Consider the following 26720-nt stretch of genomic DNA (forward strand, 5'->3'; position numbering starts at 1 on the left):
CCTCCTTTTCTGAAGGACATCAAGGAGATCAGTATGAAAGAGTTTGTGGAAGAGCCTCATGGGAGACGAAATGCACAGGCAGCTCCAGGTTGCCTCGATCCGTGACATTGGCAGGGGACAGGGCAGTGACAGGGCAGCGTCCCTTGGAAGGATCAGGCTCAGAGGTTCACAGTGTGGTTTCTCCAGTCATGTTCTTCAGAGGATGTAGCCCCTTGGGAAGACTCTCCTTCATTCCTCTGAGATGCATAACTTGAGACCAGAAACTTGCTTATAGCTTCAAGCAGTCCCTTGCTTATTAATTTTGAAAAATTTTATCTTGTACTACTACTTTTTGCCCTTCCCAAGCAGGGCACGGTTGCCTTGAGCGAAACCCAGGATGCTTTGAAAACAACATAAAACACTTTACAAATGGCAGTTTTGTCCCCTCTATCCTGAGTCAAGGAGTAACCAAAGGGATATGTTTGAGGCACGGAGAGTATCATCTGTAGGTCACACCATGGTAGGCCTAAATGCTAGTTGATTTTCCTCATTGCAAAGCCTCCATACCTCTAGTAATTAAATGTGCAAATGATAACAACCTTTTTTGTTTTTTTTCTGCCAGGGGAATTGATCCCTATGACAAACCAAATACCATCTACATTGAACGACATGAACCCTCTGGCTACTCCACCGTTTTCCGAAGTACAGATTTCTTCCAGTCTCGGGAAAACCAGGAAGTGATCCTTGAGGAAGTGAGAGATTTTCAGCTTCGGGACAAGTACATGTTTGCTACAAAGGTGGTGGTAAGTTGAATGCACTAACGAATAAACTGTTTTTGAGTTTCCTTTGTGAAGTTTGGCATTCTGTGATTAAATAGGTGAGTCGGCATACACAGGAACTGGAAGGATGTGCTTGGGACAGATTGAAGGATTCTCAACATTGACAACATTGACAAACATTCCCAAAGGGCTTGGCAGGTGCTAGGAAGTCAGAGGAGTGGAGAGGCCTAGGACAAACACTCAAGTGGTTCTAGGCTCTAGGAATTTGGTTGTTTCCTGGTAGCCGAGCATTCTTGACGAAGACTATTTCTTTGAAATCCCTATGAAAAGAGCAAAGAATGGAGGGGGGAGGGTGGTTCAGTGGTTTGTTTCCTTTAATCCCACTGCCTGATTTCCTTTAAACTTGGGCTGGTTTCTTTGAGATTTTTCAACACATGTTAATTTACATGGCTAACAGGATGTGTAGTCATTGGCTAGTGGGAGTTAATGCTCTAAGAAAAGCAGTAATTAAGCTTCCAGCTGTCAGTAAGTAGCTTAACTCTCAGCCTTTGGGAAAATCTTCCCCTTGATTTGATGTGTTGGAGCCAGATGCTGAAATGGCGGGCTTGCTCCTTTAAAACCAGAGTTGATTACTTAACAGGACTTGTCTTGAAACTGTATCAAGTTCAGTCTTTATCACCCTGGTTGTAAAGGAAAAAAACCAGGCCCAGTGGAGGGCAGGTGGGGCTCTTATTTCTGGGAGGCTACTAGCTTGCTTTCCTGATGGTGCCCTTCCCTTGTTGACTCAGGCTCTGTTGAAGGCCTTTGCTAACTGGGAGGTTGCTATATTGTCTGTCACTGTTAACCTTAGAGACTGAAATCAGACGTAATGTTTTCCTTCAGGTTCCCATTTACTTCTATAATTGGTAGCAGGCCAGGTGGAAGTAGGTCAACCTTCTTGGTAGGATTTTAGGGTCAAGAGAGGACCTCCCCAGCAGGAAAAGCAGGGAATAAGGACAGAATGAGAAGAGAGATGTGGGTGGCTAAAGGCTAGAGGCATTTTCAGTTACACACGTTGCAAAATGTTCTGAAAAACCATTAGCCTATGGCAGTTTTTCTTGTCGGGCCATTTGCGTTGATCCGTAGACGTCGGTTCACTGCCTTCCTGCTTTGCTTGTCTCTTTCTCTATCTTTCTTTTAGGCACACATGCACAAATATGTACAGCAGCCCAGAAACATAAGCATCCTTGAATGACTTTGGGCAGGGATGGGGTGATGGGAACACACAGATGAGAAATCAGGCCCAAGCACTGGTGTCTTGTGACATCAGTTGGACAGTCTTGAGTTTTCAGTATGGTCTAAAACCTTGTCTTCAGTTCTCCAGGGTTTATAGGCCTTTTCTGCCTTAGTTCCTTGGGCCTGGAGTTATTGTATGATTTTAATTCTGAATGCTAAAACACATTGGCTGACTGCCTGGTTTGTCCTCCTTTTTGTGTGAACCAGGGCAGGATGGATAGCTGTTGTGCATTTTTCTTAACTGGGTTATTCCTAGGTGTCACGGCCGAGAGTTTAAGTTATATCCCAGCTGGACCGGGCATGGTAGCTCATGCCTGTAATCCTAGCACTTTGGGAGGCCAAGGTGGGTGGATCATTTGAGGTCAGTAGTTCGAGATGAGCCTGGTCAACATGGTGAAACCCCATCTCTACTAAAAACACAAAAATTAGGCTGGTGTGGTGGCACGTGCTTGTAATCCCAGCTACTCGGAAGGCTGAGGCAGGAAAATTGCTTGAAGTCGGAAGGGGAGGCTGCAGTGAGCCAAGATCGTGCCATTGCACTCCAATCTGAGCAACAGAGCAAGACTCCATCTCAAAAAAAAAGAAAAAAGAAAAAAAGTTATATTCCAGCTGGAGCTTTCTGTGCCCTCCATTCCAATCTAACAACTATGTCTGTTCTCCAGATGTATCTGATTTACAGAGTGCCTGTGGTGAGTTTTTAATTAAACCTAGCCAGTGGTAAGATTAGGGGTCATGTTTGTTTCCATCTCACTAATCCAGTACCCAGTGCCTTGCACAATGGTACACGGCAGATGTGCAATGGGCTTGAATGAATGCCATGTTTGCCCACGTAATTTAAAAGTAGTCAATTTTAGAAGTGTGGTGGGAGAGGTTTTAAATTTTTGGTACTTTTATAGGCAATTCTTAACTCTCTGTATGGCTTATTTATTTATATGCTGTTGGTGGTGAAACTGTAGTTATGTGTTGGCTCCTCCTCCTGCACATGGATGAGCCACCAGAGTCCAAGGTCAGTGGTGTTAGCAAGAGGATGTAGGTAAGATGAGTTGGGCCACCACTGAGAGGTGTTTCCCAAATTGTGGTCGTAGGAGTACCCACGTCAGCATCAGGCAAGGACAGTTGTTACAAGTGCAGATTGCAGGGCTCAAATGCACTTTTCCCCAGAGCATCCCAAGGTCGTCTAAGAATCACCAGTTTGAGAAACTCTGCCCTGAGCCTTCTACAGGCAGATGCTTCGAATGACAGAGTTGTACTACTGTCCAGGGAATATTTCTCAAGGGATGGATTGGTGAGAAAAGAAACACAACTGGCTGTGGACAGCACATAAAATATGTGCCTTCCTCCTTTTTATTGCATCAGACTGCTAAACCACAAGGATAAACAAAGTTGGCCTTGGTCAGATCATCCTCTCCCAGTAGGAGTGTTGAAACCTGCAAGTGTAACTTTTTATCTGGGATTTGCCTAGTTCTAAGGCTGCCTGAGCTTGGGGAATTCCAGCTGGCTTTAGTGTTAAATGAATTCAGATCAAATTGGGAAAATCAAAGAACTGATTTTAAAACTACAGAAAGTTGGTTTTGTGTGATTAACTCTTTTGCTTCCTTCCAGCGCCGTGAATAATTACAGTCCTTTGCAAGTTACTGTTTCAGCCCCCTGGCTTCTGGACTGGAGCTGGTGTCCAGGTCTTCAGAACCTCCTGGTACCCTGTTGACCTTGCTCTGGCTTTGTAATGTGCTTTGTATTTGTTGCCCTTAAGCTGTCTTGTTTAATTTTTATTCCTTGCTTTTTGACATAAAGTTCACTTATTTGTCTTCATAGTCTACATCAAAATGATAGGGCCATTAAAGAAACAATGACGTTCCTCTGTGATTTGTTAATTTGGTAATATACAACTGTGCGACTCTTTCAGTAGATGACAGTAATTGCCGAAAAGCTTGAGGTGGGTCAGGGTTAGCTACTCCCCTACAACCTCACAACCTCACTACCAGATTAAGATGATCGTGCAAGCCAGGCTCAGATATTTCTGGCACAAATGTGTATCAGTAAGCAAAGACGTGATCTGTGGACTTGAAGTCTCTTCTGTGTCCTTACAGGTGATGCAGCCACCCATGCCTTGCATGCTGCACACGCTATGTTCTAGAGTGGATGTTAGGAAACTGTGGCCCACCACCTGTTTTCGTAAATGAAGTTTTACTGGGACACAGCCATAGTCATTGCTTATGTGTGGTCTAAGGTTGCTTTCATGCCCCAGTGGTAGAGTTGCATAGTTAACTATACAGAGGCAGTATGGCTCCAAAAGCCGAAAATATCTATTATCTGGACCTTTACAGATAGTTGTCTGACTACCTGTAGTTGCTGACTATGCTGCTAGTTGTCTGTTACACATTCAGTTGGCATCAGGTAACTGGAATCACATTGTCTTGACAAGTCCCAGGCATTATCCCAAAAAGTATAGGTTATGGGCCTCTCTCAGTTGTTATGCCCTGCTAATGACAGGATGGTATCTTTAGAATATTATGCCCAATTCAAGTATTTTGATGTCACGTCGATCTCCCAAGTAAGGGCCCGTGTGTATTTTCATGATTCTGACCAAGCAACCACGAATTTCACTATTGAAAACCAATTTTCAGCCTTAAGCTAATTTAGTCTCTAATGTTGATCAGAGGTAACAGAAGAGTTTAGTAACTGCTGCAAGATGTTGTGGCCTTCTAGATGAGAAATCATCTGACAAAACTGTGTTGTGAATTATAGGATAACTGACCCAAATCAAATTACTTACGTATTATTTTAACTATGTTACTTAAATGTATGCAAATATAAAGCTACATATAAGCACCTAATGCTTATAACTCTCATACACGATCAATAAAACCCAAACATTTACAGATTAAAAATAAAACTATAATACCAATACATTTAAAATTAATATTTGTTACAACTGTGTTCAGATACAATTCACATTCTACAAAATTTAACCTTTTAAGTGTACAATTCAGTGGTTTTAGTATATTCATAAGGTTGTGCAATGATCATCATTACTTAATTCCAAATATTTTTATCACCCCCCAGAAGAAACCACATACCCATTACCATTACTTCCCTTTTCCTCCCTGATGCTGGTAATCACTAATCTAGTATCTTTATGGCTTTGCTTATCTTGGGCATTTTATGTAATAGAAATCATACAATTTGTGACTGTATGAGTTCATTTTCATACTGCTATGAAGAAATGCCCTAGACTGGGTTATTTATAAAGAAAAGGAGGTTTAATAGACTCACAGTTCCACATGGCTGGAGAGGCCTCACAATCAAGGCAGAAGGCGAAGGAGGAGCAAAGGCATGGCTTACATGGCAGCAGGCAAGAGAGCGTGTGCAGGGGAACTGCCCTTTTTAAAACCATCAGATCTCGTGAGACTTACTCACTATGTTGAGAACAGCACAGGAGAACCCACCCCCATGATTCAGTTACCTCCCACCAGGTCCCTCCCATGACATGTGGGGATTATGGGAGAGCTACAATTCAAGATGAGATTTGGGTGGGGACATAGCCAAACTATATCAGTGACGTTTTCTGACTGGTTTCTTTCACAGTATAATGTTTTCAAGTTTCATTTATATTGTAGCATGTATAGTTACTTTAACCATTTTTAATGGCTGACTAGTATTTGCAATGAATATAACATATTTTATTTATCCATCTATTAGTTGGTGGCCATTTGGCTTGTGTCTACTATTTCACTGTTACAAACAGTGCTGCTGTGAATGTTCCTGTGCAAGTTTGTGTGTGAACTTATTTTTTAAATTCTTTTGGGTTTATACCTGGGAGCGTAACTACTGGGTCATGTGGCAATTCTTTTTTTTTTTTTTCGGGACAGAGTCTCGCTGTGTCACCCAGGCTGGAGTTCGGTGGCACGATCTCGGCTCACTGCAAGCTCCCCGGGTTCACGCTATTCTCCTGCCTCAGCCTCCGAGTAGCTGGGACTACTGGTGCCTGCTGCCATGCCTGGCTAATTTTTTGTATTTTTTAGTAGAGACAGGGTTTCATCATGTTAGCCAGGGTGGTCTCGATCTCCTGACCTTGTGATCCACCCACCTTGGCCTCCCAAAGTGCTGGGATTACAAGAGTGAGCCACTGTGCCCGGCTGACAATTCTATGTTTAACTTTTTGAGAATTGGTCAAGTGTTTTCCAAAACTATTGTACCATTTTATATTCCCACCAGAATTGTATTAGGGTATAGTTTTCCCATATCCTTGTCAACATTTGTTACTGTTTTTTGGATGATAACCATCCCAGTTAAGTGTGAAGTGGTATCTAATGGTTTTAATTTGAATTCCTGATGGCTAAGGATGTTGAACATATGTTGAACATCTTTTCATGTGGCTGTTGGCCATTTGTATGTCTTTCTTGGACAGATGTCTATTCAAATCCTTTGTCCGTTTTTAAATTCGGTTCTTTTTTGTTGTTGAGTTATAGTAGTTCTTTTTTCTATATATTCTTTATATACAAGTTACATGATTTGCAAATCTTTTCTGCCATTCCATGGTTTATCTTTTACTTTCTTCTCTTTTCAGCACTAAAGTTTTATTTTATTTTTTGAGTTGGGGGTCTTACTCTGTCACCCAGGCTGGAGTGCAGTGGAGCAATCATGGCTCACTGCAGCCGTGCTCTTCGTGTGCTCAAGCAGTCCTCCTACCTCAGCCTCCTGAGTAGCTGGGACCACAGGCATGTGCCACCATACTTGTTAATTTTTTTATTTTTTGTAAAGATGGGGTTTCATCATGTTGCCCAGGCTGGTCTCAAACTCCTGGGCTCAAGCAATCCTCCTATCTTGGCCACCCAAAGTGTTGGGATTACAGGCACGAGCCACCATGCCCAGCCTTGTTTTTAATTGTGATGAAGTTCAATTTATCAATTATTTTTTGTTGCCTATGCTATTGTTATATCCAAGAAACTATGGCCTAATCTGAGGTCATGAAGATATGCTTCCTTTTCCTTTAAGAGTTATATAGTTTTAGCTCTTACAGTCTATGATTCATTTCATTTTCAATTAATTTTTTTTATCTAGTGTGAAGTAGTTATTTACCTTCATTCTTTTGTATGTGGATAACCAGTTGTCCCAGCACCATTTGTTGAAAAGGCTATACTTTTCCCTTGGTACTTTGGTTGAAAATTAATTTCTCATAAATATGAGAATTTATTTCTGGACTCCTTCTCTCTCTCTTTCTCTCTTTTTTTTTTTGAGACAGTTTTGCTGTCACCTAGGCTGGAATGTAGTGGCGTGGTCATGGCTCACTGCAGCTTTGAACTCACAAGCTCAATGGTCCTCCCGCCCCAGCTTCCTGAGTAGCTGCAACTACAGGCATGCACCACTGTGCCTGGCTAAGTTTTTGAAGAGACAGGGTCTCACTGTGTTGCCCAGGCCACTGCACTTGGCCTGTTTCTGGACTTTTAGTTCTATTCCATTAATCTATATGTCTATCCCTATGCGAACAGCATACTGTCTTGATTACTGTAGTTTTGTAATAAGTTTTGAATGTGATAAATTAGAACTTTCCAACTTCGTTCTTTTTCAGGATTGTATTGGCTATTCTTTCAATGTGTATTTAAGATCAGCTTGTCAATTTTTTGCCAAAACAACAACAACAACAAAAACCACAGATGGGATTTTGATAGAGATTGATCTACAGATTCAACACAATTTGGAGAGTATTACCATTTCTCAATATATTATTCCATATTCTTCCATTTATTTAGGTTTTCTTTAATTTCTTTCAACTGGGTTTTCTGGTTTTCAGTGTACAAGTCCTGGACTTCTTTAGTTAAAAACTTCTCCTGGCTGGGCACGGTGGCTCACACCTGTAATTTCAGCACTTTGGGAGGCTGAGGTGGGCGGATAACAAGGTCAGGAGTTTGAGACCAGCCTGGCCAATATGGTGAAACCCTGTCTCTACTAGAAATACAAAAATTAGCTGGGTGTGGTGGGGTGCACCTGTAGTCCCAGCTACTCAGGAGGCTGAGGCAGAAGAATTGCTTGAACCCAGGAGACAGAGATTGCAGTGAGTTGAGATCGTGCCACTGCACTCCAGCCTGGGTGACACAGTGAGGCTCCATCTCAAAAAAGTTTCCTGAGTATCCTTTTTGGCTCCATTGTAAATGATTCTTTTCTTTATTTCATTTTCAGATTGTTCATTGCTAGTATGTAGAAACATGATTGATTTTTGTATTAGTGATCTTATATTCTCCAACCTTGCTGAACTTTATTAGTTCTAACTTTTTTGGTGTGTGGATTCCTTAGGATAATTCCTTAGGTCTGCTAAGAGAGACAACATCATCCTTTCATTCTTCCTTTCCAGTCTGGAGGCCTTTTATTTGTTTTTTTTGTTTTTTTTTTTTGTTTTTTTTTTTGCCTAACTGCATTGGCTAGAACCTCTAGTAAAATGTTGACTAGGAGTGGAGAGAGTAGGCATCTTGTCTTATTCCTGATCTTAGGGGAAATGCATTCAGTCTTATACCATTAAGTATGATTTTTAACTGTGGGGTTTTTCTAGATGCCCTTTACCAATTTGAGAAAGGTTCCCTTCTATTCCTACGTTGTTGAGTGTTTTATCATGAAAAGTCTGGGATTTTGTCAGTGCTTTTTCTGTGTCAGTTGTGATATCATATGTTTCTTTTTTTCCTCCTTTAGTCTGTTAACATTGAATATTACACTGATGGATCTTTCTCATATGCTAAACCAATGCACATTTTTGAAATGAATCCCACATGCTCTTGGTTTATAATCATTTTTATCCTTTAATTTGTTTGGCAGAATTTACCATCTTTGTGGGAAGTTTTCTGGTTACTAATTCAATCTTTTAGTTTTAAAATTTATCTTTGGTTCAGTTTCAGCAGTTTGTATCTTTCTAGTAATTTGTTCATTTCTTCTAGGTTATTTAATTTTCAATTATTCATAGTATTCATACTAATCTTCTTTTTTATTTCTGTGAGGTTGTTAATGATGTTTCTTATTTCTTTCCTAATTTTAATAATTTGAGTCTTCCTTTCTTGGTAAGTCTAGCTTGTAGTCTAGTTTATTGAATTTTGTTAATCTTTTCAAAGAATCAGTATATTATTTGAGTAATTTTCTTTATTCTTTTTCTCTTTTGTATTTCATTTATTCCTACTCTAATCTTTATATTTCTTTCATTGTGCTTGCTTTGGGCTTAGTTTGCCCTTATGTTTCTACATTCTTAAGGTGGATAGTCAGGTTATTGATTTGATATTTTTCTTCTTTTTTAATATAAGTGATTACGGGTATACATTTTTCTCTAATCACTGCTTTAGCTGCATTTCATATGCTTATGTTTTCATTTTCATTCATCTTATTTTCTAATGACTCTTGTGATTCCTTTTGACCCACTGATGATTTTTGAATGTGTTGTTTAATTTCAATATATTTGTGAATTTCCTTGTCTTTTTGGTTTCTCATTTTATTCCATTATGATCACAGAATGTATTTTATATGGTTTCAGTTCTTTTTAAATGTACTGAGGCTTATTTTAATACTTAACATCTGTTATCCTTGAGAGTGTGGCTGAACATGTGAAATGAAAGATGTGCTTTGAGAAGAATGTGTATTCTGCTGTTGTCGGGTATTATTCTAGAAATGTTTATTAAATCTACTTGGTTGATGGTGATGTTCAGTTTATCTTTTTCCTTTTCTGCCTTGTTCTATATTGAAGATGGGAAAATCTTTAACTGTTGAAATCTCTAACTACTATCGTCTTGAATTATTTATTTCTCCCTTCAATTGTGGCAGTTTTCCCTCATGTGCTTTGGAGTTCTGTTGTTAGGTGCATATATGTTTATGATTGTTAATTCTTCTAGATTGACACTTTTATCATTATTAAATGTCCTTTCTTGTCTCTAGTAACTATTTTTTGTCTTAAATTCTGTTTTGACTATTATTATAGCTATTCTTCTTTTCTTCTGGGTACAGTTAACATGGTGTATTAGGCCATTTTCATGCTGCTAATAAAGACATACCCAACACTGGGCAATTTACAAAAAAGGTTTATAATGGACTTACAGTTCCACATGGCTGGGGAAGCCTCACAGTCATAGTGGAAGGCAAGCAGGAGCAAGTCATGTCTTAATGGATGGCAGCAGGCAAAGAGAGCTTGTGCAGGAAAACCCCTCATTTTAAAAACCATCAGATCTCATGAGACTTATTCACTATCAGGAGAACAGTGATAATAACACTATCACGGAAAAGACCTGCCTCCATGATTCAATTACCACCCACCTGGTCCCTCCCACAACATGTGGGAATTCCCGATGAGATTTGGGTGGGGACACAGCCAAACCATATCACAGAGCGTATCATTTTTTCATCCTTGTAGTTTCAATCTATTTGTATCTTTGAATCCTTGTAAATAGCATATGGTTGTGTCAGGTCTTTTATGCATTCTTTTGATTTCTGCCTTTGGATTAGGGTGTTTAATTCACCTACATTTAATGTAATTACTAAAAGGTAGACTACATATCTGCTATTGCTGTTTGCTTTCTATGTTCCTCATAGTATTTTTTTTTTTTTTTTTTGGTGCCTGTATTACTTCATTACTGCCTTCTTTTATATTAAATGCAGATTTTCTAGGGTAGCATTTAAATTCCCTTGTACCTTCTTTCACTAAATTTTTCCCAGGTGTTTTCTTCATCTGTGCTTTGGGGAGTATAATAAATATCTGAATTTATGAAATCTAATTTGGATTAATAACAATGTAACTTCAGTAGTGTACAAAATCTTTGTCATTATATAGCTTTATTGTGTCCCTGCTTTTGTGCCATTATTGTCTCATCTTTATACTCTTAAAGCCCGTCAGTAGAGTTTTAGTCTAGTTGAGGACTCCTTATATAAGATGAGTCATTTTTCTTTTGCTGCTTTCCAAGGTTCTTTATCTTTGGCTTTCACCAGTTTTACTATGGTGTGCCTGGGTATGGGTCTCTGAGTTTATCCTTTTAGGAATTCATTGAGCTTACTGGATTTATGTTTTTCATCAAATTTGGGGAGTTTTGGGTCATTATTTCTTCAAATATTCTCTCTCCTTTATTCTGTCATCTCATCAATGACTTCAGTAATTTGTATGTCAAGACACTTGATGGTGTTTCCTGGTTCTTTTAGGCTCTGTTTATTTTTAACTTTTTTTTTTTTTTTTTTTTTTTTTTTGGTCAGACTAAGATATCACAATTGACATGTCTTAAAGTTCACTCCTTTTTTATTTTCCTGGTTCAAATCTGCTGTTGAACGCCTCTACTAAATTTTTCTTTTGATTTATTATACTTTTCAACTCCCAAATTTCTATTTGCTTTTTTTTTTTAAATTTTTTAATTTCTTTATTGATATTCTCTATTTGATGAGGCATTGTTCTCATACTGTCCTTCCATACTTTATACATGATTTCTTTTAGTCGTTTGAACATATTTATGATAGCTTATTGAATTTTTTTTTTTTTTACTTAGTCTAATGTCTGAGCTTTTAAGGACAATTTCTACTGACTACTCTTTTTGCTTGTGTATAGGCTATACTTTGTTGTTTCTTTGCTTGTCCTGTGATTTTTTTTATTGAAAACTGGGCATCTTAAATGATGTGGCAGCTCCACACCACTGACACCCCGTCCTCAGGGTTTTGTGTTGTTGCTATTTGTTGTTGTTGCTGTTTTTGTTGTTGTTGTTTTTGTTGTTCAGGGAGTTTCCTATACTGGTATCAAGTTTGTGTTCTTTATTGTAATTGCTACTGAAGTATCTCATAATTTAGCTTATTGGTCAGCTAATGATAAGACAGAGATTTTCTTAAACACTTTGAACCACTAAGTCCCTCAGCCTTTGCTAATGGCCTCTGGGTGTGTGTTTGGGTATACCTTCAATGCTTTGGCAGGCAGTTTACAACTCTGTCCTAGCCTTCACTTCCTGCTTACGTAGAGCTTCAAGATTAGCTGGAGGTAAGAGATTAGACCCTGTTCATTTCTTTCTTGAGCATAGTCACAGCTCTTATGTGCTTGACCTTGTGGAGTCCCAGGAATATTCTAGAGCTTATTGAAGTCTCCTAAGGGCATCTTCTTCCCCAGTTTTCCTTTTAAGCTTTTTAGTTAGCCTCTTTTCATTCCCAGTTGGTAATACTGTCTTCAGCAGTTATGATGATAAACATTTGCTAGTTTTTATTCACTGTTTTCAGTAAATACCTTGGCTGGCTATAAGGCTGTCTATATCATGAACCAAGTCAGGCTATATAAAGACAAGAGCTGATAATGCAGCTTTCCTGTGAGCCCCCAGACAGGTCAGACTTTTTGGGAACTCCAGACCTGTTCTGTCCTCTCCAGTGGCTGCTAGGCTGCTGTTTTTCACAGCTATTGTAGATGTGAGGCTGTGGGTTTCCAAGGCTACCACAGAGCAAGAGAGAGGGGGATGGGATTAGGGCAAATGGAAACATCACAAAGCTGGCTATTTTGCCAAGATTCAGCCATTGTTCTTGAATAAATGTGCCTTGAATTTTGCAACTCTTTATTTCATTTGCAGAATTGTGAAAAGTTGATTTTGAAGATTTTGTCAGTGTTTTCTTGCTTTTATGGATGAGTATATTTTTAGAGTTCCTAGAAATGCTTCCAATTAATATTAACTTTGTAAACTTTATTATGGGCATTTTCCAACCTACACGAAAGAACAGTTAATACTGATATGACCTCCCCATGTGCCTTCATTCAGCTTCAATATTACTTACCTATGTTTGCCAACCTCTCCTTAGCTATCTACTCATTTCTTTTTACCCCCTGGAATATCCCAGATGTTGGATTTTAGCTATGTTTTATTTATGATTTTTTTGGTAAACAACATTAATGTGGATGAGGATGTTTTGCTGAAGCTTTGTTGCGGCTTCAAGGGAGGATGTGACCCATGGCTCTGGTGCTTCTGAACTAGTGGCCCTGTGCTTCCACATGCCCTGGGAGGGCTTAGTTCTTTACGCATTTTCTCTAGCTGAGCTGCCATGCAACTTTCAGTGGGATAGCTCATTGCAGTATCCTTTGGCCTTTACTTGATAAGCGTATCCTTTATTTAGTTCCTTTCTCCTCTTCTTGATCCTCCTCCATTTCTTTTTGCTCTTAACACAATCTCAAATATAAAGGGAAATTCAGGTTATTCACATACCTAGATGGATTTATTTGTTTGTTTATTTATTTATTTATTTCTGAGATGGAGTCTTTCTTTGTCGCCAGGCTAGAGTGCAGTGGCATGATCTCGGCTCACTGCAACCTCTGCCTCCCGGGTTCAGGTGATTCTCCTGTCTCAGCCTCCCAAGTAGCTGGGACTATAGACATACTCCACTATGCCTAGCTAATTTTTGTATTTTTAGTAGAGACGGGGTTTCACCATATTGACCAGGATGGTCTTGATCTCTTGACGTCGTGATCTGCCCACCTTGGCCTCCCAAAGTGCTGGGATTACAGGCGTGAGCCACTGTGCCTGGCCGAATTTATTTTTAATTATCAGAAATGAAAACAAAATAAAAAAGAAACTTCTTATAAATTATCAGACTCTATAGGATTGACTTAGATTAAAACATTTAAATCATTCCTAGTAGTTGATGAAGGTATGTGTGTTTGTGGATGTGTTAGCTGGTACAGCCTTTCAGGAGAGCCATTTCATGATAGCTATCAAAAATACAAATTTTGACTTAAGAATTCTTCTCTAAGAATGTATCCTACCAACAGTATTTTGCAGTTCTGAAAAAGTAATAAATATATACGTATGTGTGCGTGTGTGCGTGTTTGTGTTTAAGAAATGTTTTTGGAAATAACCCAAATGCCTATCAATAGCTGTTAAGTGGAAGGATGTCTAAGATACATTGCCAGTGATAAAATTTTAAATTGTGGGACAGTAAGATACACTGTTAATGGAAAAAGTTAAGTAATAAAACAGCATTTATATCATGATCCAAATTATATGTGAAAAATTAAATTGCCTGTGTCAGTTTAGAATTGTGTTAGGTTTCTGGTAATAGACTAGAAAGAAAAGTTGCTTAACCAAGTCAGGAGTTTAGTTTTCTCCCCCTCGCTGCCTGGAGGTAGGCTGTCTTGGGCTGGTATGTCAGTGTCCTGATGTTCTTGGGAACCCAGATATCTGTCTTAATGTTCTACCATCCTGACTAATGATTTCCATTCTCAAGATTACCTCGTGGTTCAAGACGTCCACACTAGCCTTCAAGTCCTTATTGCAGTTAGGAAGAATAAGGAAAGACAGCAAGTAGGACCTCTTCCCACCAATTCCATCTATTTAAGCAGCCTTCCTAGAAATCCAACACAAAACTTCTGTTTTTAATCTTATTGACTAGTACTTAATCACGTGACTACCCATAGCTGCAAAAATGGTAGAGAAGTGCAGTCATTTATCCTGGATGTTGTCAGGGTCCCAATGCTCGGAAGGAAAGGGATAATGGGTGGTGAGGGTAGATGTAGCAGTGTCTGTCACTATGTAAGTATGCTTGCGTGTGGTGGCACAGTATATTTCTGAAAGGATGCACAAGAGCTGTTAGCCACTGGGCACTCTGCAGGGTAGAGTGGGAGGAGGGATGTGGAGGTCAGAGCAGAGCTTCTGCGTTTACCTTGTACTCATCTGTGCTGTTGGATGTTTTCCATGAGTATGATTTGCTTTGATAATAATAGAGACAAAAAACAAACGAACCCCAAACCTATGGTTTGTTAAGAAAAATCTCAGAGCCTTGCAATACATCTTACAATCACTAGTTTACCATAGTTTAATTGTTAATATATTTCTTGGTGGCAGTAAAACAATATAATAACTCTTTAAAAATGCATTAAGAATGAACCTGAATTGTCCAGGTTTAGGAATAATTCTCCAAGAAGGAAGTGGGATCGATGCATTTTGAGATTTTTTTTGGTTTGATGATTGTGGTATTCTGTGATTTTTGCATTTATGAGGTAAGACTGACCTGTGAAATATATTCTTAATACTCAGGCCTCCCAGCAGCAATTGTTAAGTATTTTTAACTAATGATGAGCCTGGGTGTCATTGAGAAATCACCCTTTTTAAAGTTTTACCGACAGTTGGAAGTAGTAAAAAACAAAGCGTAAAAATGTGTATTTCATTGATACGTTCCTCTGTATATTCACAAAAATGTATGTATATAGGCTGACCGAAACTAATCATCTGACATAGTCATAACATTTTATCAGCTTAATGAGGGCTTTTGGAATTTATATGTAACAATTTTGCTGGGAATTGTTTTCTCATTCAGTTAACATGCTTTTACGTTTTTAATAGATCCATCATTTCCTACAGCCCCATGTTTAGTACAAGCTATTAATATGGTTTTCAGGTTTCCATTTTAATGGGCAGTCTTTTGTACCTCTCTACCTGATTTCTTTAAAACAAATTACTTTTAACCATTTGTTCAGTGGTGCTCAAATGGATTAAAAGTAACTTTGTCTTTATCAGCTGGGTCCTCACAGTATTCATAGGGCATGTGTGAGTACAGGGTACTGAGTTGTTATGTTACAGATAAAATAAATGGGTATGTTCCTTACTCCTTAGGAAGTTAATATCTATAATAAACAGCAACCTAGTCAAGGATAAGTGAAGCCGAAGTAACCTCTCTGGCTGGGAATCCCAACATCTCATTAAGTTTAATAGTCATTTGTATGATTATGTCCACATGAGGGTATGCCTCCCTGTGTCTTTCCTGATAGATATGCAACATTTGCCTTCCGTTTCTGGCCATGTTCTTTTACAGCTGGAAGAAACCACACAGAGTCTTTGTCACAGTTCTTATCTTTTTTGGAATTGTGGACTTTCTTGAGAATCTGATAAAATGTATGGAGCCTCCATAGCAAAATAAATGAGTGTATATAAAAAATTTGCATATATGTTTACAGGGTTGCTGGACCATTTAAACCCAGCTATAGGGAAGTCGTGATCCAAATAAGCTTCTCCTTTGTAGATGAATAAACTGAAAGCTAGAGAGATTTTTTGTCATTTTTTCAGTTGGTAGAGCTAGCTCTTAATCTGATGCTTTTATACAGATTTCCAAGATTCTTGCTGTGACTTAAAAGTCTCTAAAATGCAATGTGATGTGGTCAACATCATGTTGAATACTTTACCAATGAATATATATTCTAGCAAAAGACCTTCCTCAATGAGATTATTCAGAGACGGAAAACCAGAATCAATGAATATTCTCTCAAGTCTTGGTGCAAATTAAAGCCTTGTGACTGCAGCATCCTTGTAATCTAAAAATAGGAGTAGAAAGAAGAAAAGAACATGTTTTCTGTGCGTGGTGTGTGGCTGATCTCACCCTTTAGTGGTTTGGGGGCTGTAGGCTCCTCCCTGCCTGTTTCTTCAGCCTCATCACACAATCCTCTTTCTATCTCTTACTCTACTGAAGTGTTGGCAGCCTCCAACAACCTCCTCTAGTCCAAGTTCTACCATCATACCATTTCCTTCCTTATCTAATATCCACAGAGTATCTAGTGTCTGTTGCAAACCAGGTATCTAGGATGAAGCAGTACAACCCAAGCTGCCCAGTGATGGCACACACTGCAAAAATATGAATTTGCAATCACAGAGTAGAACTGGGAGAATCTGATTCTTCTATTTTTATTTTTGCTGCTTTTGAATGACTGTAATGTGGCACCATTAATTTTTTTTTTTCCTCTTCCTTGGCAGCATCTCTTGGGCAGTCAACAGCAGTCTTCTGTCCAGCTCTGGGTCTCCTTTGGCCGGAAGCCCATGCGAGCAGCCCAGTTTGTCACAAGACATCCTATTAATGTGAGTGGCGTCTGCTTGAGGTTGGGAAGAAGTGTCATTGTCTTTACGCAGAGGTCAGAGGAAGGGTGTTGCAGGCATGGCCTGCTGGAGTGGATATTTTATGGAGCCTCCCTGAAGTCACTTTCTAGAGAGGTCTCTAGAGAGAGCAGTTACACTTTGGCCATTGTGGTCTGTATTTCCCACTTCACTGAAGCAGAGCTGAAGGAGAGTCTTAGTTTGCTTTAAGTGGAGCAGCACTGGCAGAGAGAGGTTGGAGCCAGAGTCAGTGCCATCTGAGCAATGTGCCAGTACCGAAGCAATGGGAAGTTTGTGCATGATAGGAATTTTTTTTATTGAGAACCTGCTGTATTGCTTGCAAGGGGTGAGTTCCAACAGGGGATAGGATTTGGGTCCCACCTTTTAGAAACAGGTTGGAGAGACTATGAACTGAGCAGCAGAAGAAACTACACATAAGCAAGTGCTTACATATGCAGCTTTATAACATGAAGATGGATAGGAAAAATCTGCATGGGATGGGGTCATTAGAGGAGTTGCCACAGAGAGGAGGTCACAGTGAAATGTCTTGACACTGGCAGTTGGCTTGATGAAAGGTAAGTAGCTCACTTACTTACCTTCCACCAAACGAATGGGATCACATGGAGAACCGTCTTGCCAGTTCTTTGCTAGTTTCTATGGATTCTGCCTTCCTTTGGTCACCTTAGGGAAAATAAAGCGAAATGCATTAATCCGTATTGTACTTTGCACGAATGAAAGGTCTCATGGGAAAATGAGGGAGACATTATTAACAGAAAGAGGTTTGTAGGTCATTTGTGCAGTGCAGTGGCCCGTTATTTTGTGCCCCGTTTGCCAGTAAGGGGCCCGCTAAGCTGCAGATCCGCCTCAGGTTCTCCAAAGGGAAAGTCGCCAAAGCTTCTTTGCCAAGGTTAGGGAGCTTCCTGTGGGCCTTAGGCCCACATTCGTCACTAGGACATTTGAAAGTCATTGCTTCCGTGTGTATAGAAAAAGCCCACAGGGCAAATTGGTTTTTTGACATATCTTTTTTGACTTCTGATTCCAAAGGAATATTACATCGCAGATGCCTCCGAGGACCAGGTGTTTGTGTGTGTCAGCCACAGTAACAACCGTACCAATTTATACATCTCAGAGGCAGAGGGGCTGAAGTTCTCCCTGTCCTTGGAGAACGTGCTCTATTACAGCCCAGGAGGGGCCGGCAGTGACACCTTGGTGAGGTAAGGAGACCGTGAGTCCTTCTGCCTTGTTAGGCCAACACAACCATTAGCTTCTCTCTGGTTCAGTGGTTTGCAGCATTAGCTGTACACGTGGGTTCACCCGGGCAGTTTTGGAAATCCAGTGTCTGGCTCACGTGCCCAGGGATCACCGTGGGATGGGTTTGGGGTGTGGCCAGGTTATGAGGATTTTAAGAAGCACCCTAGGTGATTCTTATGTGCAGCCAAGTCTGGAAACTACAACTCTAGGTAACATTTAGGGTCAGAGCTACTGTGTTAATCAATCCCTTGAGCTCCTTTTGTTCAGTGTTCTGGTTTTGTGGTTTCTGAGCATTGAAAAACAGCACTTGGAAAATATCAAGTCAGTGAGAGCTGGCATATGCGGCGAGTGGATCAGGTTAATTGATGTCATTACTCTTTTTTTTTTTTTTTTTATAGAGATAATTGCAGTGTTTTGTAAGGAAAGGCACCAACGTCATTGATCCTTTATCTGTAAATCATGTGTTTAGAGCTGTTTTGCAGTCCAGCAGTGAGCAGTATCTGAGCACCATACCCATCAAGGGGTGGTGGAGGACTTGGGAGTTTGGGAGGGATGAACTGGTTCTTAAGATCCTTTCAGGACCATTTATTCTGATTTGTCGTTTGACAACCAGACTTGTGTGACCTGTGTAGCTGTGGTTAGAGTCCCCTCTGCTCTTGGAAAGAGTCTCCTGCATGAAGCTGACTGGTCTGGGATGGGGTCTGGCTCTCCAGCCATGACAGCCAGGTCTGAGGGCATGCCTTTGTGCCCACTGTTTCTGGGCAGTTCATTCCATTGTCAGTTTATTCACAAGTATGCTGCTGCTCTTTGCCAGACAGTATTCTAGGTATAGCCACAAAATAATGTATGAAGCAATAAAATATCAGAACAAAGTCCCTCTTCCATGGAGTTTATAGTCTAGTTGGGGAAGATAGAATATAAGCAAATATGTGATCTGCCTGGTAACATGTTGAAAAGAAAAATAGAGCAAGATCAGGGGACGGGGATTTGCAAGGGTGTTCCTTTATTCTACTGGCTGCTTCAGGAGGGGGACATTTAAGCAGGTGCCTGAGTTACATGAGGGAAGAAACCAGGCAGAACCCTGGGCGAGTAGCAGTGCAAGCAGGGCAGACAGAAAGCACAGTGATTCCGAGGCTGGACTGCACTGCTGTTTTAGAGCAGGGAGGGGGCCAGAGTGGCTGGAAGGGCTGAAGAGAGGGAGAGAGAAGGAAGAAACAGGACTTAAGAGAGCAGGGCTCAGATCCTATAGGGCCTTCAGGGGCTTGTGAAGAACTTTGTTTTTTTCTTTTTTGTTGTTTTTATTTGTTTGTTTGTTTGTTTTTGAGATGTAGTCTCGCTCTGTCGCCCAGGCTGGAATGCAGTGGCGTGATTTTGGGTCACTGCAGCCTCTGCTTCCTGGGTTCAAGTGATTCTCTTGCCTCAGCCTCAAAAGTAGCTGGGATTACAGGCGTGTGCCACCAGGCCAGGCTAATTTTTATATTTTTAGTAGAGACAGTACCATGTTGGCCAGGCTGATCTCAAACTCCTGACCTCAAGTGATCTGCCTGCCTTGGACTCCCAAAGTACTGGGATTACAGGTATGAGCCACCACACTCAATCCTGTTTTTTCCTTCTAAATGAGATGGAAGGTTTAGACCGGGAGATGGACATGATCTGATTTAACCTTTTATTTTTTTTCCACTAAAAAATTGTGAATTGCATTATGTAATGAAAATAATGTAAAACATAAATGGATAGTGTTATAAATAATTATAAGTGAGCCCTCATGTGGCTTATCTTTTACAAAAGTTATCCTCAATGCTGTGTGGGAATTTGACTACTGTAGGGGACAAAGGCAGGAACAGGAAGACTAGTTGTGAAAGGATTGCAGAGATACAGGCCAGTAGGGATGGATGTTGGCTGAACCCAGGGTGGTGGCACTAGAGATGCTGGAAATGGTCAGACCCTAAATATATTTTTAAAGTAGAGCCAGTGGGATTTGTTGATGGATGGGAACGAGGGGTGTGAAAGAAGGAGGAGTCAGGGGACTGCTGCTGCTTCACCTGAGCTGCGTGTAAAGAGATGGCCACACGGGGAGTCAGGGAGACCTGGGGCAGGGGCAGTATTAGGGGGAGACCATGAGCTTGGTTTGGGACTTATCTGGTTGGAGAGGCCTATTGGATATCCACGTGCCCAGCTTTCTACCTCATCTCTGATGGTGCTTTTCCACTTCCTGTTTCTTCTCTTTGGGAGGTGCTGTCATCTTTTATTCCTTTCCTCCCCTGACACAGACTCATGGATTAATTATTATTTAATGTGTTATAAACCATCCCTGCCTGATTCATTTTGATGCTCAGCTTGTCCTGGTTTGGTCAGTGGCAGATCCTACCTCCTTCAGGCTGGCTTGTCATTTTTTATTGAAAAAATTATTTATTGACTGGGCGTGGTGGCTCACGCCTGTAATCCCAGCACTTTGGGAGGCCAAAGTGGGTGGGTCAGGAGGTCAGGAGATCGAGACCGTCTTGGCTAACATGGTAAAACCCCATCTCTACTAAATATGCAAAAATTAGCCGGGTGTGGTGGCACGTGCCTGTAGTCCCAGCTACTCAGGAGGCTGAGGCAGGAGAAATGCTTGAACCCAGGAAGCAGAGGATCCTGTGAGCCAAGATCGCACTACTGCACTCCAGCCTGGGGGCGACAGAGCGAGACTCCGTCTCAAAAAAATACATATTATTTATTGAGGTGAAATGTATATAACATCAGCTTAATCACTTTAAAGTGGGAATTCGGTGTCATTCGATACATTTACAATCTTGCGCCATTGCCACCTCTGTTTAATTTCATGGCCTTCTCATTTCTCCAAAAGAAAACCCCATGCCCATTAAGCCGCTTCTCTCCACTATCCCCTTCTCCCAGCCCCTGGCAGCTGTCAGTCTGATTTCTGTCTCTGTGGATTTTTCCCTATTTTACAGGGTGTTTCATATAAATGGAATCATACAATAATATGTGACCTTCTGTGTCTGGCTTCTTTCACTTAGCATAATGTTTTCAGGGTTCATCCAGGGGTACCATAGATCAGTGCCTCATTCATTTTAATGGTGAATAATAGTCTCCTTTTTAAAATAATTAAAATAGTGACTGACTGTCCCTCAGACCTTTCACTGATGCTTTCCTCTTTCTTTTTTCACCATTAAAAGCCCCTGGCTATGAAATGGAAAAGTCACAGCTTGCTAAATATTTTCTTGTCTTCCACATGTGTCAGATATTCAGGGTGAATGTTTCATGCTGGGACAGAGTATGAGCCAGAAGCCAGAGCGATGGCCCTTTGCAGAGTTACGAAGGCCTCCCCTCCTTGCCTGAGCTCACAGTCCAGTGAAGAAACTGGAAATAGATTCACGTCAAGAGTCATAGACCAACGTCCTACTCAGTTTTCTCATTCTTCTCAGATTTTATCCGAGGACTAGAGAGGTTCCGTTGTACTCAGCTGAGTGACATTTTGTCATCTGCATCTCGATCTCAGCCGGATGAAATGGGATAAAGGTGAATTAGCACATCACGTGGGCAGGCTGGTTTAGAGTAAACTGGTGTGTGAAATGAGCAAGTCTTTGAACTGAATAGGAAAGGATGGTGTGTGGGAACTGCTTCTGATTTACTTAGAGAAATGGAGAAAGAGCTCTTTCTAGGGAATGACCCTGGCCCTGGTGGGATGTGCCAGGTGGGAGTCTCATGGAAAGCACTAGCTAGATGTTGGATGCTTTGGAGGAACTAATGGCTGAGGAGATGTCAGGCCCGCGGGTCACCTTAGGGAGGGGCACGGGCCCAGTTGGTGGGGGTATTGCCAGGGTGTGGATTCTGCACTGAGCGGGGCTGTAGGGGACCTGGTGAGCTTCCTGGTAAGCCTTGGCCCTGGGTACTCTGGGAAGAAGGGGAGAAGTGCCTGGGGGAGGGCCAGTGAGGATAAAATAGAAGAAAGTGGACTCTCAGAGAAAGTACTTAGGGTGGGGCAAATTGTTGCAGGGCAGGTCAAGTGGGGGAAAGAAAAGGATGGTCTGGGACTCCTGGTGGAGGAGCATGTGAGATGCAGGAAGACAGGCTTCTGCTTAGAAGTAAAAGATAAAACTCCAGGAATCCGACTCAGGAAAGAAACAGGGCTCATCTAAACGAGGGAAACTCAGACCTCCCAGATACGTAGAAGAAGCCCATAACTGGCGGGATGACAGTTTATGATGATAACCCCCAGAGAGGTAGAGCAGAGGTCAACAGAGAAGGAGGGAAAGAGACCTTCAGCTGGTTCCTAAGAAGCCCCTGAAAAATAACTGAACTAGACCGAAGGAAACCGCATGTCAGAGAATTTGGTCTCAACTCCAGCATTTCGTTCAGCGTTGTGCTCAGTCCCTCAGCCTGAAGCAGCTTTGGTGGGGCTCCTAGTGTTCCTTTTCCTGCCTCAGAGGTTGTCTTTTGGGTCTTTCTGTCTGATGTGGCAGGGCAGTCATCCAACTGAAGAGATTGTGTGGAGACGGGTGACGGAGGGCAGCGTTTCTCTGCTTTATTGTGTAGCCAGTGGCTCAGAACCCCTGAAATAAAGGGCAAGCTTCCAGTCTTTTTTCTTTTTTTTTCTTTTTCTTTTTCTTTTTCTTTTTTTTTGAGATGGAGTCTTGCTCTGTCACCCAGGCTGGAGTGCAGTGACACGATCTTGGCTCACTGCAACCTCTGCCTCCTGGGTTCAGGCTATTCTGCCTCAGCCTCCCAAGTAGCTGGGACTACAGGCATGTGCCACCACACCCAGCTAATTTTTGTATTTTCAATAGAGACAGGGTTTCACTGTGTTGGCCAGGATGATCTCGATCCCTTGACCTTGTGATCCCGCCATCCTCGGCCTCCCAAAGTGCTGGGATTACAGACATGAGCCACCTCACTCAGCTAAGCTTCCAGTCTTAACAGCCACGTATGAACCCTGGTTACAATTTCTCAGAAATCTGCTCTATTTGTAATGCTTGTATCATTTTAGCGCAAAACCACTTTCCTGTGGCATCAGGGTATCAGCATAGTAGATAAAGCCTGGGAAGGCCGTATTCTCTTAAGAATATAATCCCAAGCTTTCTAGAGCCATCCTTGCTGTATGTACAATTTCTTCAGGAAGGAGTCGACAGGTTCTGCTGAGCTTCCTGACAGAAGACCCTGTGGGCTTCTATCTGATCAGAGTGTTGGATAATTAGATTGTAAGTACCTGGAGAGGGGCTATGTAACCCTGAGCTATGTTCCTACAGATTGGGTTGAATTTTAAGCCTCAGCACTGTTATTAGTGTCTTGTAGGTCTGACTTAATGATTTCTGTTTTTGAAGGCTCACTGGAGGATTTGGAGTCAATTTCGATAGTGATGTAATAGATGTGACTCTTACGTCAACTTTTGTATGTTATATTCATCATTCTAAACCCCCTGTTAGGAATTGTTGATCAGATAAGCCTTTTGGCCCTAAAAGTTGAAAAGAAACAAAGTTTTTAAAATAGCAAATTATCTGGCTGGGCATGGTGGCTCATGCCTGTAATCCCAGCACTTTGGGAGGCTGAGGCAGGTGGATCACTTGAGCTAAGGAGTTCGAGACCAGCCTCGGCAACATGGCGAAACCCCATCTCTAGCAAAAAATTAAAAAATTAGCTGGGCGTAGTGGCACACACCTGTAGTCCCAGGTACTTGGGAGGCTAAGGTAGGAGGATCATTGAGGATCATCTGAGTCTGGGAGGTTGAGGCTGCAGTGAACCATGATCATACCACTGCACTCCTGCCTGGGCAGCAGTAAGACCCCGTCTCCAAAAAAAAAAAGGAATGAAGTACTAACAATGTGCTATAACGTGGATGAACCTTGAAAGCATTATGCCAAGTGAAAGTAACCAGATACAAAAGACCGCATATTGTAGATTCCATTTATATAAAATATCCAGATAGGCCAATTCATAAACACATGGAGCAGATGAGTGGTTTCCAGGGCTTGGGAAGGGAAGAGGAAATGGAGAGTGACTGCCTGTGGGTATGAGGTTTCCTTTTGGAATGATGAAATGTTCTGGAACTAGAGAGTAATGATAGTTGCCCAACATTGTGAATGTGCTTAATGCCACAAAATTACGTACTTTTAAATGGTCAAATTTTATGTTATTTATAATAACAAGGAAATACCAATTCAGGTTCATAGCTGCTTATTTTCATATTGTAGGTATTTTGCAAATGAGCCATTTGCGGACTTCCACCGAGTGGAAGGATTGCAAGGAGTCTACATTGCTACTCTGATTAATGGTTCTATGAATGAGGAGAACATGAGATCGGTCATCACCTTTGACAAAGGGGGAACCTGGGAATTTCTTCAGGCTCCAGCCTTCACGGGATATGGAGAGAAAATCAATTGTGAGGTATTGATGTTTTAATCTTGTTTTGCTTTTTAATATAAGGGAAAGAGCCCTACTCTATGGTAGTTTCCTATGTCTAGTATTTATTGAAAAAATACAGTACACATAGTATTCTATTAATATCACATGGAGCAGACTTTTTTCTGTGTTGCTACATTTGGAGTTCCCAAACTCTGCTCCAAGGACTCACTACCACTTCTGGGCAGAAGCAACTCAGGAAAAAAAAAAAAAGGTAGTATTCACTTTTAGTACTACTTGTTTAGTGAGACCATTACTTGGTCTTTTGGATTTTTGAATTTTGTTTGTCCATGGTGGGCTATGCGGACACCCCCCTGTATGATATATCTGTGGCCCTTGGGAACATTTCTTTGAATTTACTTCTTGGTTTTTCTTCTCTATTTAGCAATGGGTCTTTGCTTACCACATCAAATCTAATTTTGGAAAGAGACAGCCTATAAATAGATACAGACAAATATCTGGGTGCTTCCTCCTCCCTTAGTAGTGTCTTCTACAGTATCGTGGTGAGATCCTGGGGTGGTTGGAACTTGGGTGTTTTTGAGTGTGCTATGGGGGTCAGGCTTTAGTTAAATCGAATTAATGGAATCACTCAAATTCAGCTTTTTGTTTCCCTGACTGAGCAGTTTATTTATGAACTACAGGACAGTTCATCAGCTTTCAGTTTCTTCTTCTGAGTTTAGGTGGTGGAAGGAATGCATAGGAAATGGATAAGTCTATTACCTGAGGATAACAGGAACTCTTCAATGAATAGACTTCCTTGCAGGCAGAAAAGCATGAGTCACAAAGAGGAGTGAGCAAATAAATATTTCTTTGACACTCAGCCTAATTTGTTCCAGTTTTCATTGGTCAAACTGAGACTCTAGCCAGACAGATACTTGTTAGAGATCCTTTTGTGACAAAAATAAGTAGCAAGTCATCCAGCAAACCTTGCTACCATTTTTACCTGACCATAACCACATAAGTACATAGTTCTCCTGTGCAGAACCCTGGCTACATCTGAGTAACACTGAACAAGCTCTTTCTGACCAGGAGAACTGAGTGTGACCATATGGCAAAAGGCGTTGTCCTGATTGCTTGCAGAGCTACTAAAATCCAGACATGAGTGTTGGAGGCCAGACTGAACACTTGAAGCCTTGCGCTGTATACGTACACCTTGGTGCAAATGTAAAATACATAGCAAAAAATTTAATGCCTATCCTTTGGTTTTTATATCGTATTGATACTGTACATCAGGGGAGCTTATCCGTGAGACTTAGGCCTTCTGATTCTTGGTCTTTCTTATGACAGAATTGCTGGAATCATATTTGAAATACATCTCTGACTTAGAAAGTGTATATGGCAAAATCATTTCATTTCTCTTTAGTTCTGAGTCACTTGAGAGGATCTCTGAGTGATAGGATGAGATGATGACTTTCCCATCTACTTGAGATGACACTGATTTCTAATTGTTATTCCCTGAGAGTCTCAGAAGGCCTTTCTAAGTTGTGATTGTTCTCTTCTTCTATGGGACATTTATGTGGGTCCAGATGATCCTCTCTGTCTGGGGAGTGTGGGGACAGCCGGGCCGTGAGTCTGGTTTCCCCTGGGCCAGGCCTCCTTGCTCCGTGTCAGCTGCAGTGCCTTCACACAGGCCACAGAGTTTACAGGGAGGGCTAGGCATGGTATCACGTGCTGACACTGCCTGAAACTTTGGTTGTATAGCTTTCCCAGGGCTGTTCCCTTCATCTGGCTCAGCGCCTCAGTCAGCTCCTGAACCTCCAGCTCCGGAGAATGCCCATCCTGTCCAAGGAGTCGGCTCCGGGCCTCATCATCGCCACTGGTAAGTGTGCCTTGCCTGTTCTCACAAGGGGTTCGGCTGTCTGGTGATAAGCAGCCAGATGCAGAGCGATCACCCACCACCTCCCCAGCAGTAACCACTCTTCGTGGTTTGAAGGCATTCTTAGTTGCTAGATACTACTCAGAATTTCTGGCTGGGCAAGGTGATTATCTGACATACTCTTGAAATTAAAAATAATTATTTCTCTTGCGTTTTAGGTTCAGTGGGAAAGAACTTGGCTAGCAAGACAAACGTGTACATCTCTAGCAGCGCTGGAGCCAGGTGGCGAGAGGTCAGCCCCTCCCCCAGCCCCCTCCCCTCCACCCTGGTTCCCGTTTGTGTGAGAATGCAGACTGTGTCTTGGCATTTCGGGGGCACAAATGGTCCATGGCAGAGACC

General features: G+C 41.4%; 1 protein-coding gene across 1 annotated transcript in view; it reads left to right on the top strand.

Moving 5' to 3' along the window:
• Nucleotides 1-26720, top strand: part of SORL1 (sortilin related receptor 1) — a 187750-nt gene that overhangs the window by 45848 nt on the left and 115182 nt on the right. The window contains 6 exon segments of the mRNA XM_017863726.1: nucleotides 602-782; nucleotides 16742-16843; nucleotides 17903-18072; nucleotides 24298-24490; nucleotides 26207-26324; nucleotides 26540-26613. Of these exon segments, the coding sequence (XP_017719215.1) occupies nucleotides 602-782; nucleotides 16742-16843; nucleotides 17903-18072; nucleotides 24298-24490; nucleotides 26207-26324; nucleotides 26540-26613 (838 nt within the window).

Source organism: Rhinopithecus bieti, unplaced genomic scaffold, assembly GCF_001698545.2.
Source record: "Rhinopithecus bieti isolate Rb0 unplaced genomic scaffold, ASM169854v2 scaffold_70802, whole genome shotgun sequence".
Lineage (NCBI taxonomy): Eukaryota > Metazoa > Chordata > Mammalia > Primates > Cercopithecidae > Rhinopithecus > Rhinopithecus bieti.